The sequence below is a fragment of the Leopardus geoffroyi genome, chromosome D1, assembly GCF_018350155.1.
Source record: "Leopardus geoffroyi isolate Oge1 chromosome D1, O.geoffroyi_Oge1_pat1.0, whole genome shotgun sequence".
Lineage (NCBI taxonomy): Eukaryota > Metazoa > Chordata > Mammalia > Carnivora > Felidae > Leopardus > Leopardus geoffroyi.
In genome coordinates, this window is record NC_059329.1 from 107,249,506 (window position 1) to 107,264,076 (window position 14,571).

General features: G+C 39.5%; 1 protein-coding gene across 5 annotated transcripts in view; it reads left to right on the forward strand.

Moving 5' to 3' along the window:
• RTN3 (reticulon 3) overlaps nt 1-14,571 on the forward strand; it is a 59,749-nt gene that overhangs the window by 39,675 nt on the left and 5,503 nt on the right. For all 5 annotated transcript variants that reach the window (XM_045485673.1, XM_045485668.1, XM_045485670.1 and 2 more), the window contains one exon: nt 12,803-13,010. In XM_045485673.1, coding sequence (XP_045341629.1) covers nt 12,803-13,010 — 208 coding nt within the window. The remainder of the gene's footprint in view (nt 1-12,802; nt 13,011-14,571) is intronic.

Here is a 14,571-nt window from a genome sequence, read left to right on the forward strand (position 1 = left end):
GCACAAGCGGGAAGGGGAAGAGAGAGAGGGAGACACAGAATCCAAAGCAAGCTCCAGGCTGAGTTCTCAGCACAGAGCCCGATGCAGGGCCTGACTCATGAACTGTGAGATCGTGACCTGAACCGATTTGGACGCTCAACTAATTGAGTCACCCAGGAGCCCCCATTCTTTTAGGTTTTTAAAGTAAAATAATATGGTCACATTACAGAATATTTGGTAAGTTAAAGGAAGGATTCACTCAGAATTCTACCCAAATATAAACATCCTTGATGAGCTCAGGCATTCTTTGTCAAATGCTTCAACTGCCGTTAGTAAAATAATTAAGATAACTGAGCAGTGAAGTTAATATATTTACAGTTATAAAAAGAGGTTGTATTGAGGCACCTGTGTGTCTCAGTTGGTTAAGTGTCTGACTCTTGATTTTGGCTCAGGTCATGATCTCACGGTTCGTGAGTTCGAGCCCTGTGTCGGGTTCTGTGTTGACAATGTGAGCCTACTTGGGGTTCTCTTTCTCTCTGCCCCTGCCCTGTTCATGCGTGTGCATGCATGCACGCTCTCATAGAGAAGAATAAATTAGTTTTAAAAAACTTTAGATCAGGAGTGCCTGGGTGGCTCAGTCAGTTGAGTGTCCGACTTCAGCTCAGGTCAGGATCTCGCAGTTCGTGAGTTCGAGCCCCGCATCGGGCTCTGTGCTAACAGCTCAGAGCCTGGAGCCTGTTTCACATTCTGTGTCTCCCTCTCTCTGCCCCTTCCCCGCTCATGTGCTGTCTCTCTCTGTCTCTCAAAAATGAATAAACGTTAAAAATAAAAAACCTTTAGATCAAAAATAGAAATTTTTAAAGAGGTTGTGTTATGTATTGAAATATTATGTATTGAAATAAAAAGCATAATTCATACAGCACAAGATTTTCAAGTAGAGACAACTAGAAAAAAATTAAGAATTTTTCAAATGAAAATAAATGTTAGGTAATGTTATATTAAAGTTGTAACCTGAAAAGTAAAGAAACAGTGACTTTGCACTTTTTTTTTTTTTTTCCAACGTTTATTTATTTTTGGGACAGAGAGAGACAGAGCATGAACGGGGGAGGGGCAGAGAGAGAGGGAGACACAGAATCGGAAACAGGCTCCAGGCCCCGAGCCATCAGCCCAGAGCCCGACGCGGGGCTCGAACTCACGGACCGTGAGATCGTGACCTGGCTGAAGTCGGACGCTTAACCGACTGCGCCACCCAGGCGCCCCAACTTTGCACTTTTGAGAACTTTTGGCTTTCATTTTTCCAGTACCTATTAAACTGGCTTAGGTCACTACTCTTTAGGACTTTTGGAAAAGGCCAGCCAGAGCTTCATTCTGTCTCTGTAAGATAGAGGACTAACGTAGCACTTTGTTAGTCCATTGGCTCTCAATTTAAGATCTTACTCCACTGTGGATAGATTCAAGAAGGTAGACCTTGTCAGGCATTGGATGTAGGGAATGAGGGAGAAGGAAGAGTGAGTCCTGTTTCTCAATCTCTGTCTTGGGTAAACATTCCACTAGGTGCTTAGTGGGATCTCATTGTAGTTTTAATTTGCATTTCCCTAATGACTAATGGCGTTGGGCTTTGTTTCATGTGTTTACTTGCCATCCATGTATCTTCTTTGATGAAAGATCTGTCCACATTTTTGACTAGTTTATATTGTTTTGTTTGCTTTTGAGAAAACTTATATATACATATTCTGGATGCAAGTTGTTTAAATAGAAGTCAAATATATACTTTGCAAATACTTTCTAGTGTGTGGCTTTTATTCTTTTAACGTCTTTCAAAAATAGCAGAATAAACTTTTTAAAAAAGGGTGCCTGGGTGGCTCAGTTAAGTGTCCAACTCTTGATTTCGGCTCAGGTCATGATCTCCCAGTTGGTGAAATTTTGCCACGTTGGGCTTTGTGCTAACAGCACAGAGCCTACTTGAGATTCTCTTTCCCTTTGTTTCTGCCCTCCCCTGCTTGCTTGCTCGCTCGCTCGCTCTCTCTCAAAATAAACTTTAAAAGAAAAAGTAGAAATTTTTAATTTTGGTGAAGTACTATTTATCATTTTTTCTATTATATGTCATATGTTTATTGTTATATGTAAGAAGTCTTTCCTAAACCAAAGTTTTCTTCTAGTAGTTATATGGACTAGACTTTACATTTAAGTCTGATCTTTTTCTATTAATTTTTGCATATCATGAGATACTGATCAAAGTTTGGAGTTTTTTGCATATGGGCATCTATGTGCAACACTATTTGTTGAAAATTCTCCACTGATTGATTTTGCAACTTTGTCAAAAAATAATTTGTTCATATACGCCTCGGTCTATTTCTGGACTTTGTATACCATTCCATTGCTCTTGTCTCAAAGTCATTGCTACACCATCTTGATAATGATAGTTTTATAGAGTCTTGAAATCAGATAGTGTTAATCTTCCAACTTTGTTCTTTTTCATAGTCAGTTTGGCCTTTCTAGGTCCTTTGACTTTCCATAGGAATTTTAGTATCACTTTGTCCATATCTACAAAAATACCTTCTAGAATTTTGATTGCAATTCTATCGAGTTATAGATAAACTTGGGGACAATGAAGAGTTTAGCAATTTTGAGTTTTTTAACCCATGAAAACAGGATCATTTTCCATTAATTTAGGTCTTCATTAGTTCCTCTCAACAATGTTAAATATTTCAGTGTATGGATCTTAATACATCTTTTGTCAGATTTGTCAGGGGGTATAGCTCAGTGGTAGAGCATTTTGACTACCTCTTTTGTCAGATTTATATTTAAGTATTTTATATTTTCATGCTATTTAAAGTAGAATTTTTAGCTCAATTTCTGGTTAATACATGGAAATACATGTGTTTACATGGAAATATACATGGAAATATAGTTGATTTTGTATATTGACTCTATATTTTGCAGATTTGCTAAACTCACTTATTCTAGCAGCTTTTTGTAAATTGCATCAAATTTTCTAAATAGGCTATATGCCATCTGTGAATGGTAGTTTTAATTCTTTTCCGAGTTGAATGCCTTTTACTTCTTTTTTTTTGACTTACTATACTGGCTAGAACCTCTAATACAGTGTTCCATAGAAGAAGTGAGAAAGAACATTCTTGCCTCTTTTTATGAAATATGTTAGCTCTAGGTTTCTTATAGATTCCCTTTATCAAGTTGAGGAAATTCCCTTCTATGACAGTAGTTTGCAGCTACTTGAAAGGTTGTTGAAATCTTGTAGAAAGGTTTTATCAGAGAGGATATTGGATTTCCTTAATTGCCTTTTCTGTATCTTTTGAGATGGTCATATGGTATTCTTACTTAGTTTTAGTTTATCAATATGGTGAATTATATTGAATGACTATGAATGTTAAACCAATCTTGCATGTTCCTGATAAATCCCACTTGGTCTTAGTGTATTCTTTTTATATATTGTTGGGTTTGATTTGCTAAAACTGTGTTAAGAAATTTTTGCATCTATGCTCATGAGCAATATTATTGCTCTGTAGTTTTCTTGTAATGTCTCTGTATAGTTTTGGAGTCTAGGCAGTGCTGGCCTTATAAAATGTGTTGGAAAACATTACCTTCTCCTCATTTCTCTGGAAAATTCTGTGTGGAATTGGTATTATTTCTTGATAATGTTTGGCAGAATTCCCCAGTGATGCATCTGGACCTAGAATTTTCTGTGTGGGAAGCATTTTATTTATTTGTGTTTTATTTCTTTAGTAGGTATAGAACTAGTCATTTTATTTTCTGAGTGAACTTTGGTAGTTTGTGTCTGTGGAAGAATTTGTCCACTTTAAGTTATCTAATTTATTGGCATACTGTTGTTCATAATATTCCTTTATTATCCTTTTAATGTCTGTAGAATCTGTAGTGATGTCACCTCTTATTCTTGGTATTGGCACTTTTTGTACATTTTTACCTTTTCTATTCCTTTCCTTTCCGTTTCGTTCCGTTCCTTTTCTCTCCTTAAGTGTATTTATTTTGAGAGAAACAGAACATATGCATGGGACAGAAAAAATCCTCAGCAGGCTCTGTGCCGTCATGACAGTGTAGGACCTGATCCCTTGAACCCTGAGATCATGACTTGACCCGAAATCAAGAAGCAGACGCTGAACTGACTGAGCCACCCAGGCGCCCCCTTTCACCTTTTCTTGATCAATCTAGGTAAAGTTTTATCTGTTTTATTGATAGTCTCAAAGTCTTTGCTTTCATTAATTTTCTCTGTTGTTTTTCTGTTACCTGTTTAATTGATATCTGTTCTGATTTTTATTATTTCCTTTCTTCTGTTTACTTGGTTCAGGTTGTCCTTTTTCTAGTTTTTTGAGACTGCAGCTGAGATCACTGATTTGTCATCTTTCTTCTTTTCTAGCATAGGCACTTTTATACTATGTATTACTTTAGTTGGATCCCACAAGTTTTGATTTTCATTCAGTTCAGAATACTTGTAATTTCCCCGTTGATTTCTTTGATTCATGGGTTGTTTAGAAGTGTGTTGTTTACAAATATTGGGGATTCCCCCAATATCTTTCTTTACCAATATCTTTTGTTATCATTTCTAATATAATCACCTTGTAGTCAGAAAACATAAAAGTCACTTGAACCCTTTGAAATGTATTGGGACTGTTTCATGATCCAGGGTTTGGTTTATCTTGGTGAATGTTCCACATGTACTTGAAAAGAATATATATTCTGCTGTTGTGTGGAGTGTTCTATAAATGGCCAGAAGATCAAATTGGTTAATAGTGTTTAAGTCTTCTGTGTTTTTATTGATTTTCTGTCTACTTGTTCTACCAATTATTGAGAGAGGGGCGTTGAAATCCTGAACTGTAATTGTGGATTTGTCTTGTGTTTGTTTTTTTTTTAACACCCTTAATGAGGTATAATTCCAATACTATACAATCCATCCATTTAGAGGATAACTAGGGCCACCTGGCTGGTTCAGTTGGTGAAGCATCTGACTTCAGCTCAGGTCATGATCTCACAGTTCGTAGGTTCGAGCCCTGCATCAGGCTCTGTGTTAACAGCTCCAAGCCCGGAGCCTGCTTCACATCTTGTCTCAGTCTCTTTCTGCTCCTCCCCCACTCACACACAGTCTCTCTCACTCTCAAATATAAATAAACATTAATTTTTTTAATTTAATTTTAAAAAGAGTACAACTATATGTTTATCACTATCCAATTTTAGAACATTTTAGTCCCCCCCCCCCACAAGAAAGAAACCCCATACTCATTAGCATTCGTTTCCCATCTCCCACCACTACAGCCCTAAACAACTAATCTACTGTCTGTCTCTCTAGATTTGCTTATACTGGATGTGTTACATAAGTGGAATCATGCAATATGTGCTCTCTTGTAATTGGCGTCTTTCACTTAGCCTAATGTTTTCAAGTTTGAGCCAGTTCGTAGCAGGTAGCATTAAGAACTTCACTTCTTTTTATTGCCAAACAATAATTACATTGTGTGGGTATATACTGCATTTTATTCATCTGCTCATCAGTTGATGGACATTTGGATTGTTTCCACTTTTTGGCTATTATGAATTATGCTTCTGTAAATATTGGTGTACTCAAATTTTTGTGTTGTCATATGTTTTTATTTCTCTTGAGCGGAACTATCGGGTCATATAATAACTCTATGTTTAACTTTTTGAGGAACCACCAAACTGTTTTCCATAGTGGCTGTGCCATTCTTCCTTCCCACCAGGAATGTTTGAGGGTTCCAATTTCTCCACATCCTTGCCAGTATTTGTTACTGTATTCTTTATTATAGCTGTCCTAGTGGGTTCATTGTGGTTTTGGTTTGTATTTCCCTAATGACTACTGATGTGTGTAGCATCTTTTTATGTGATTATTGGCCATTTGTATATCTTTGGAGTAATGTCTATTCAGATCCTTTATTTTTCGGTTGGGCTATTTTTTAATTATTGACTTATAATTCTTTATTCCTGCCATATTCTGGATACAAATACCTTATCAGATACATAATTTGCAAATGTATTCTTTCATTTTGTGAGTTCTCTTGCCACTTTCTTGGTACTGTTTATAGAACAAAGGTTTTTAATTTTGATATAGTCCCAGCTTATCTGTTTTTTTCTTTTGTCACTTGTGCTTTTGGTTGAGAAATCATTGCCTAACCCAAGATCACAAAGATTTACTCCTGTTTTGTTTATCTTTTGATTTATCTTGGTGAATGTTCCACAGGTACTTGAAAAGAATGTGTATTCTGCTGTTGCTGTGTGGAGTATTCTATAAACGTCGATGTAAATGTTCTATAAATATTAAAAAAATAAGCTTTTATCTTAATTCTAGTTAATTAACATAACAGTGTTATATTCGTTTCCGGTGTACAATACGGTGACTCAGCAGTTTATACAACCCCCTGTGCCCATCACAGGTGCACTCCTTCCTTAATTTCCATCACCTATTTAACTCCTGTTTTCTTCTAAGAGTTTTAAGACAGTTTCTCACTTTTCTAAAACCATTTATCTTCTTCTCTTGTCCCCACCTCAGCTGAAGTCCTCAGCACCTTTTTTGTTGAGAAACTGGAAGCATTCAGAAAGAAATCCCTCTTCTTGCGATCTTCATGTCTATGGTTGAGCCTGTGTCTCTCCTCATCTTCTTCACTGTGTGGTTCTGACAAGGGTCCGTCCGTCCCTTCACCTGGGTTCTGGATCGCTTCCCCTCCCTTCTGAACTTCGCTTCTTCTACCCCCCCCCCCCCCATCTTCAACCTCTTCCTGCTTGTGTCTGCGTATAAACGTGCTTGAGTGCTTCCCGTCTTTAAAGAGCTGACCCTTGGTTCCAAATGCCCCACTCCCCTTTGCAGCCAAACTTCTCAGACATTCCCTCTCACGCTGCCTCCACGCCTCACCACTGCTTCCTCTGCTCTTCCCTCCAATTGCTCCTTCCCATCACTCTGCTGCACAGCTTTCGTCAGATCACCAGCTGTCTCCGTGTTGCCAAATCCAGGGTTACTGTTTTCCTTATTCGAGCTTGGCAGAATTAGCCAGTTTCCACACCTCCTCCTCAGAGTACTCCTCTCTCCACTTCTGTAATCCCATACTCTTCCTAATCCTCCCCTACCTCCCTGGTTGTTGCCTCTGTTCCCATTCCCTAGCTCCTCTAGTTTTATTCAATTATGAAATACTGGAGTACCGTAGAATTAAGACCTGGGCCTTCTTCCCTATCCATATGAGGTAACCTCATCCATTTTCATGACTTTTCAATATTATTTGTGTGCTAGTGACTTCCAAATGTGTCTCTGGCTCAGACCTACTTTGTGTGTTGCACACTGGTAGATCTGACTGCTTTCTTTAATAATGGTGTCTCTAAACATGGATCCCCAAATTAACATGCTCTGTACTCTGCTCTTCCTCACCTCAGTGAATAACACTACAGCCATCCATTTGTTCAGACCCCAAACCTATGTGTCACCCATATTTCTTCCCGGTGTCGTCTCCCACATCCTGTCTGTCACCAGGTTTTCCCTGTTCTACCTCCAAACCATAGCTCATGTCTGTCCACTCCTCCATCCTGACTGCCCCCATCCTAATCTAAATGACAACCATCTTGCATTTGAACATCCATGTTGGCCTTCTAGGGAGTCTCTCTGCCTGCACTTTTGCCCCACCCTTTTCTATATGGTAAAAGCGTTCCTCTTCTTAAAATACAATATATCATGTTGTACCCCTGCTTGACCTTTAGTGGCTCCCGTTTCACTTGAAGTTAAAATCCATGCTGCTTACCTTGCTCTGTGAAAGTGCTCCATGACCTAGCCCCTGCCAGTCTCTCCAGCCTTGTCACACCATTCCCCTGGCTTTTTGCATGGCCAGCTCCTTCTCATTTTTCATACCTCACCTTTCATGGCAGTCCTCAGAGAGGCTTCTCCTGACCAGTAGCTTCAGTCATGCCTGTGTGCACACCATTATTCCCATCATGGCACAATGGATTCATATCCTTACGGGTCTCTGGTACAAATGACACTTACCTTGTTTGTTATTCATGCCTCTCTTCCCCCCCTGGAAACTAAGTAAGGTTCTTGTTTGCTTTGTTCACTGCTGTATTATATTCCCAGTTCTTAGTGCTTGCCTGGCACATGGCGGGCACTTAATTAAAGCTTGCTGAAAGAAGAGAGGAATGGGAAAGGAAGGAAAAGAACATATTAAAAATAAAGAATTCCCGGGACGCCTGGGTGGCTCAGTCAGTTAAGTGTCCGACTTCAGCTCAGGTCATGATCTCATGGTTCGTGAGTTCAAGCCCCACGTCGGGCTGTGTGCTGACAGCTCAGAGCCTGGAGCCTGCTTCGGATTCTGTGTCTCCCTCTCTCTGTGCCCCTCCCCTGCTCACGGTCTGTCTCTCTCTGTCTCTCAATAATAAATAAATGTTAAAAAAAAAATTTTTTTTAAATAAGGAATTCCCTGGTTTAGTTTTTTTAAGTCTATTTATTTGAGAAAGCATAAGTGGGGGAGGAGCGGAGAAGAAGAGAGAGAGAGAGAATCCCAAGCAGGCTCTGCTCTGTCAGCACAGAGCCTGACGAGGGGCTCAAACTCATGAAACCATGAGATCATGACCCGGGCCGAAACCAAGAGTCAGATGCTTAACCAACTGAGCCACCCAAGCGCTCCAGGAATTTCCTGCTTTAAAAAGTTCTATACTGAAGTATTAAGAGCAGATGCATGAAAGTAGGAGGGAGAAAGAACATTTTATGGAACTAAACCATTGCAGCTTCTTGGTGCCTTCCTGATTACGCAGCAAACACTGAAACCCAGTATGAGGGCTTCACCATTTTAACCTTTTGGCAGCTGCCTCATTTCTTCCCTTTGTCCTCATGTGTTTCATCCTCCTAACTCTTCCTCGAGGATCAGAGGGCAGCATTTCCACATGTACCACGTTCCTTTCGTTAGTATTGTATCCTCAGAATCCAAGTCCACGGTACTTGATAGGATGTAGGTGCAGGAACTGGGCCTCTCATAGATTGAGAGAGATTATCAGGACACAAATGCAAACTGGTTATTAGCTTAGCCCATGTTTTAAGCATTCAGTCACAGATCTGAAGAGCTGCTGTAAATAAAGTGATCTGTGCTCTGAAGAAAAATAAAGCAGAATAAGGAGATGGAGCGTGACCAAAGGAAGGGGAGGTTAGGTAGGGTGTGCGTTCTGGGGGAAGTAGCCCATGAACCAGGACCCAAAAGGGAAGGAGCAAGTCACGTGAAGTTGTGGAGGAAGAGCATCCCAGACAGGTTTGAGGTATTAACCAGCTTATGCTAACTTCCCCTCTGTTATCCCCTGCCGTTAATCAGTGTGTCCCTTTTCCAGACCAGACCGTAATTCTACCATTGATTATAAGGCCCAGCCCAGGACCTTCTATACTATTGTGCAGATTATATACTGCACACCTCTAGGGGGCACCACTCACATGTGTTATGGCAGGTTTGAGTGTTTCTTATGCCAGTTTTCCAGCAGATGGCAGTAAGGTTCAGGAGGACAGGGTGGCTTTTGTTCATCTAGGTTTGCATATAGGCTAGTGTCATTACCCCTCTTTCCTTCTGTGATGCATCCAGGTCTTTTTCTGTCTGAGCTCCAGTCTTATCCTGTAAGCTTTTCTTTCTTTTTTCTCTTTCTTTCAAACACTTGAAACTTAAAAAAATGTATTTTTTAACGTTTATTTATTTTTGAGACAGAGAGAGACAGACCATGAACAGGGGAGGGTCAGAGAGAGAGGGAGACACAGAATCCGAAGCAGGCTCCAGGCTCTGAGCTGTCAGCACAGAGCCCGACCGGGGCTCGAACTCACGGACCACGAGATCATGACCTGAGCCGAAGTTCGACCCTTAACCGTCTGAGCCACCCAAGCTCCCCTCAAACATTTGAAACTTAAAGAAACGCACATATAGTACAAAAAACTCCCATATAACCTGCGCTCTAGTTTACCAATTGTTAACATTTGCCTACTTTTGCTTTATCACTGCGTCCCTCTCTCCATAGGAAAGCTGGTTGCAAACATCCTGCCCCTTTACACCCTGACTTTGGAATGTGTGTGTGGGGGGGTTTTGGTTGTTTTTATTTTTGTTTTTTTGAGCAAGAATTTTGTTTTACATAGCCGCAGTACACTTACCAAATTTAGGAAATTTAACACTGACACAATACAGTTAACCCTTGAACCTCACAGTTAACAGGCTCTGGCCTCCATGTAGTTAAAAATTCACATATAACTTTTGACTCTCCAAAAACTTAACTACTAATAGCATACTATTGACTGGAAGCCTTACCAATAACATAAATAGTTAACACATATTTTGTATGTTATGTGTATTATATATTGTATTCTCACGATAAAGTGAGCCAGAGAAAAGAAAATGTTATTAAAGTCAAAAGGAAGAAAAAATACATTTACAAGTACTATACTGTATTGGGAAAAAAATCCACATGTAAGTGACCCATGCAGCTAAAACGTGTGTTGTTCAAGGGTCCTCTGTACTTTTATCGGTTACGTAATCCGCAGTCAAATTTTGTCTCTTGTCCCAGAGGTGTCCTTTATAGCTATTTTTACCCCTTTATCCAGCATTCAGTCTTTGATCACATTTGGATTTATGCTTTGAAACCGCCTCACTCTATTTTAATTTTTGTTATTTTTTATTGAAGTACAATTAGCACACAATGTCACATTAATTTCAGGTGTACAATATGATCCAGCAATTCTGTACATTACTCAGTACTCATCACAATAAGTGTACTCTCAATCCCCTTCACCCGTTTCACCCATCCGCCTCACCCCCTCCCCTCTGACAACCACCAGTTCGGTTTCTGTATTTAAGAGTCTGCTTTTTGTTTGTCTCTTTTTTCTTTGTTCATTTCTTTTGTTTATTAAATTCCACATATGAGCGAAATCATATGGTATTTTTTCCCTTTTATGTCTGACTGACTTCACTTAGTGTACCCTGTAAATCCATCCATGTTGTTGTAAAATCCTCAATCTTAGTTTGCTGTTTTCTTACTAGATTGAGGTTCTGTGTTTTTGGCAAGAGTATCGTAGAAGTGATGTTGTGTCCTCCATGCATTACACCACGAGGCACATGGCCTGTTTGTTCCACTCCTAAGCATTCTATGTTGAAACCGTACTTGTGGTCTTAGGAACTGTGACATCCACGTATGTACTTGGATGCTGACTGTAGGAATCCAGCTTAGTGTTTGCTCTCATAAGAAGGCAGCACTCTGTTCAGCTTTCCTGTCCAATCAAGTGAGCCTGACTTGCCTCCCAACTCTTCCTTTGCAATGTCATTACCTGGGACTCTCGGCTTCCCATCAGGAGTCATAATACCTCTTATTTCTCCTAGTGTCACATCCCTCGGCTGGAATCTCTGAACCAGTGATTACTTCTTCTGTACAATCAGCAAATCTTTAGTGTGAACGTTACAAGTTAGGTTCCTTTGGCTCTGGCAAGGTTAGGCTTCAGAGGAGAGTATTGTGTTTGAAGATGGGGAAGAACTAGGTACCAGGGGGCCCACTTGAACAGATTCAAGTTCATTTTACCCTCAATCACAGTCTTCCAGGCCTACCGTATTTTGATCGTAGTTAAAATTTGAGTGTTTATTGTATGTCATCTACAGTGCTAAGCATTCTACTGCATTAGCCTTATATAGTCCTTAAAACAACTCTAAGAACTAGATATTACTTTCTTTATTTTACCAAAGAAAAAATAAAGGTTTAGAAAGGTCAGTTAAGACAATACAACTAAAAATTACCAGGACTCTAAACTCCTGTCTCCAATTCCAAAGCCCTTACTGTTCTTTATAAACAGAAGAATCCTACAGTAGGGCCATTAGTGTTGAAATTAACCTTCACAGATTGAAATTCAAATGTAGTGTCATTGCTAGATAGGAGATAATTGCTAGCAACTTTTACACACATATTTTGAGGTGTCTGTAAATAGAAGAACTTAGATTTTTCCAATTTGGATGTCCCCTGCCATAAGAGCCACTTGCCTAAGACAGCCTTGGTTTATACCTATTTCATAACAGTTATTAATAGTGGCCCCATTCATTTGCAGAGGTATTGGGGTTTTTTTCCAATTTTTTTAATGTTTATTTATTTTTGAGAGAGAGACAGAGCCTGAGTTGGGGGAGGGGCAGAAAGAGAGGGAGACACAGAATCAAGAGCAGGCACCAGGCTCTGGGCTCGAACCCGCAAACCATGAGATCATGACCTAAGCAGAAGTCGGACACTTAACTGACTGAGCCGCCCAGGCGCCCTCAGAGCTATTATGGTTTAGATAATGATACAGTCCCCTGCCCATAATCCTTCCTGAGTTCTCTTCAGATTAACAGAGAGACTGGTATATTTCGTTGTAACTAATGCTAATAGTTTGGTTTGTTTTTATCCATCACTCTCTCTGGCCCAGCCCAATTTACACATTAGCTTTGGTTTTACAGTGACCAAACTATAATTTATTGGCCTGGTTTGCTTAATTTATTCAACAGTTATCAACACTTTATCACACTTGCTGTACATCCTTTCTGCTGAAACATTTAAAGAAAATGACACTTTACCCCATTGTACTTCAGTAGCCATCTCTAAAAAAATAAGTTTCTAGTTTTTGTGAACCTGTCCAGAAACCACAGGAACCTTTTGCAGTGTGAATCATCACTTCGGATATAATTTGGGTTTCATGTATCAGGTTCTCTTAAAGAGGGGTGTGCCTGCAATCGCATGCTAGTATGATGCTTGTCAGGTATGCGGGACACAGCCAAAGAGCGGTGCTGGCCATGTGGCCGCATGTAACCTATGTTTCCTTTTCTTTCGGCAGTGCACGATCTGATTTTCTGGCGAGATGTGAAGAAGACCGGGTTTGTCTTTGGCACCACACTGATCATGCTGCTCTCCCTGGCAGCTTTCAGTGTCATCAGTGTGGTTTCTTACCTCATCCTGGCTCTTCTCTCTGTCACCATCAGCTTCAGGGTCTACAAGTCTGTCATCCAAGCTGTACAGAAATCAGAAGAGGGCCATCCATTCAAGTGAGTTGAAGTATCACAAGTAACACTGTAAACTTTAGGGAGGGGGTTTGCTGAGGCCGGTCAGGTCTGTAATTCAAACCTGACAGAGTCAAGAATTATAGGGCCTAATGCAGCTGATCACTTGCATGAACCATCACCTAAAAACCTGTCACTTAAAAAGTGGCCAAGAACTTTTTGACAAACTTACACTTTAAGGACAAAGAAGACAGTCTAAATTCCTGAGCAGGGTAGAGAGAGCAGGGCCTCCAGGACAGCACTCAGTTACATGGAGTCCCAAGGACATATTTAAGCTTCCACGCAGCTAAATCTTAAAGCAACTTTGAAGTCTAGATACTGAGCCTGCACTCTAGGCGATACCAGAATTTGATGTGTTTGCTCTTAGTTTTGTTACTGATTTCCTTTTTAATTTTCCTTTAGTTTTCTTAATACCAGGAGCAGGTCTTGATGAGATCAGTAGGTCATGCATTTTTAGAATCCACTTGCTAGCTTTCCTCATTGTGCTGTGATTTTAACAAATGTTTTCCTCACACTTTTCCTTTTGAAAATCTTAGTCTGTAAACATTTTTAACATTTGCAAATAACGGTTTTTTTCAAAACCCCTCTCTTATAAGGAAAGAAACTCTTCTGTGACCTCTCCGGACTGTGACAGAATAGGTGTCTGGCTGCAGCTCTGGTCCTTTTGTTTTCTCTTAGTGAAAATAGAACAGATAATTTAAACTATATGTGGCATTAAAAAAGTTATTGCAAGTTAGTTTTAATAAGTCAGTAGGTGTTCAGTGAGTGAATAAATTTGACTGTTTTGCCACAAGCTCAGCTGTCTTAGCAGGGTTTTCCTCTTTTGCATGACAGTGTCGTGGATTTTAAATGTGTATTGCTAAGTTGTATGAATTACAACATCCAGTTTTTGTTATTTTTGTATTTGGTTGTACATATTTTCCTGAATACAAAAAGTAAGCATACCTGTTCCTTTTCTATTTTTCGAAGACTGTAGGCTCTTTAAGGCAAAAGCAGCCTTCTTTTCCTGATGTGCCCAGCACATAACAGAGGGTCTGATACTCAGTAGGCACTCAGTAAGTACTGAGTGAATGAACAAGTTAGGAGCACATGGTTACGTGTCAGTTCTGTAGTGCATCTGGAAACGGAAACAAACCCAGGTCTTTCTGCCTTTTTCTATAGTCGTTTACCCTAGTAAACTCAGTATCTCCACCTTCCTTTTTGTTAACAAATACTTTACAATGCCTCCTTTATCATTTTCAAGTGAGATTCATAGATATCTACAAACAAAATTTCAAAAATAGACTATAACTATAATATAAAGGAATAAGATAAGCTATTCATAATAAAATAATATGTATCTAGTCAATATTAAACTGCTTGGACATGACTACACGCACAAAATAAATACAGACATCAGGAACTTGCAGTTAGATGTATAATCTCCAGTACAGAGGTAATTTTTCAAAATAGTAAAGCACCTCAGTAAAGTTTAGCATGAACAAAATTCAGTATTAAAAAATTCAGGATGTGTTAAAACTATGGGGAAAATACCTTGTTTTTATAT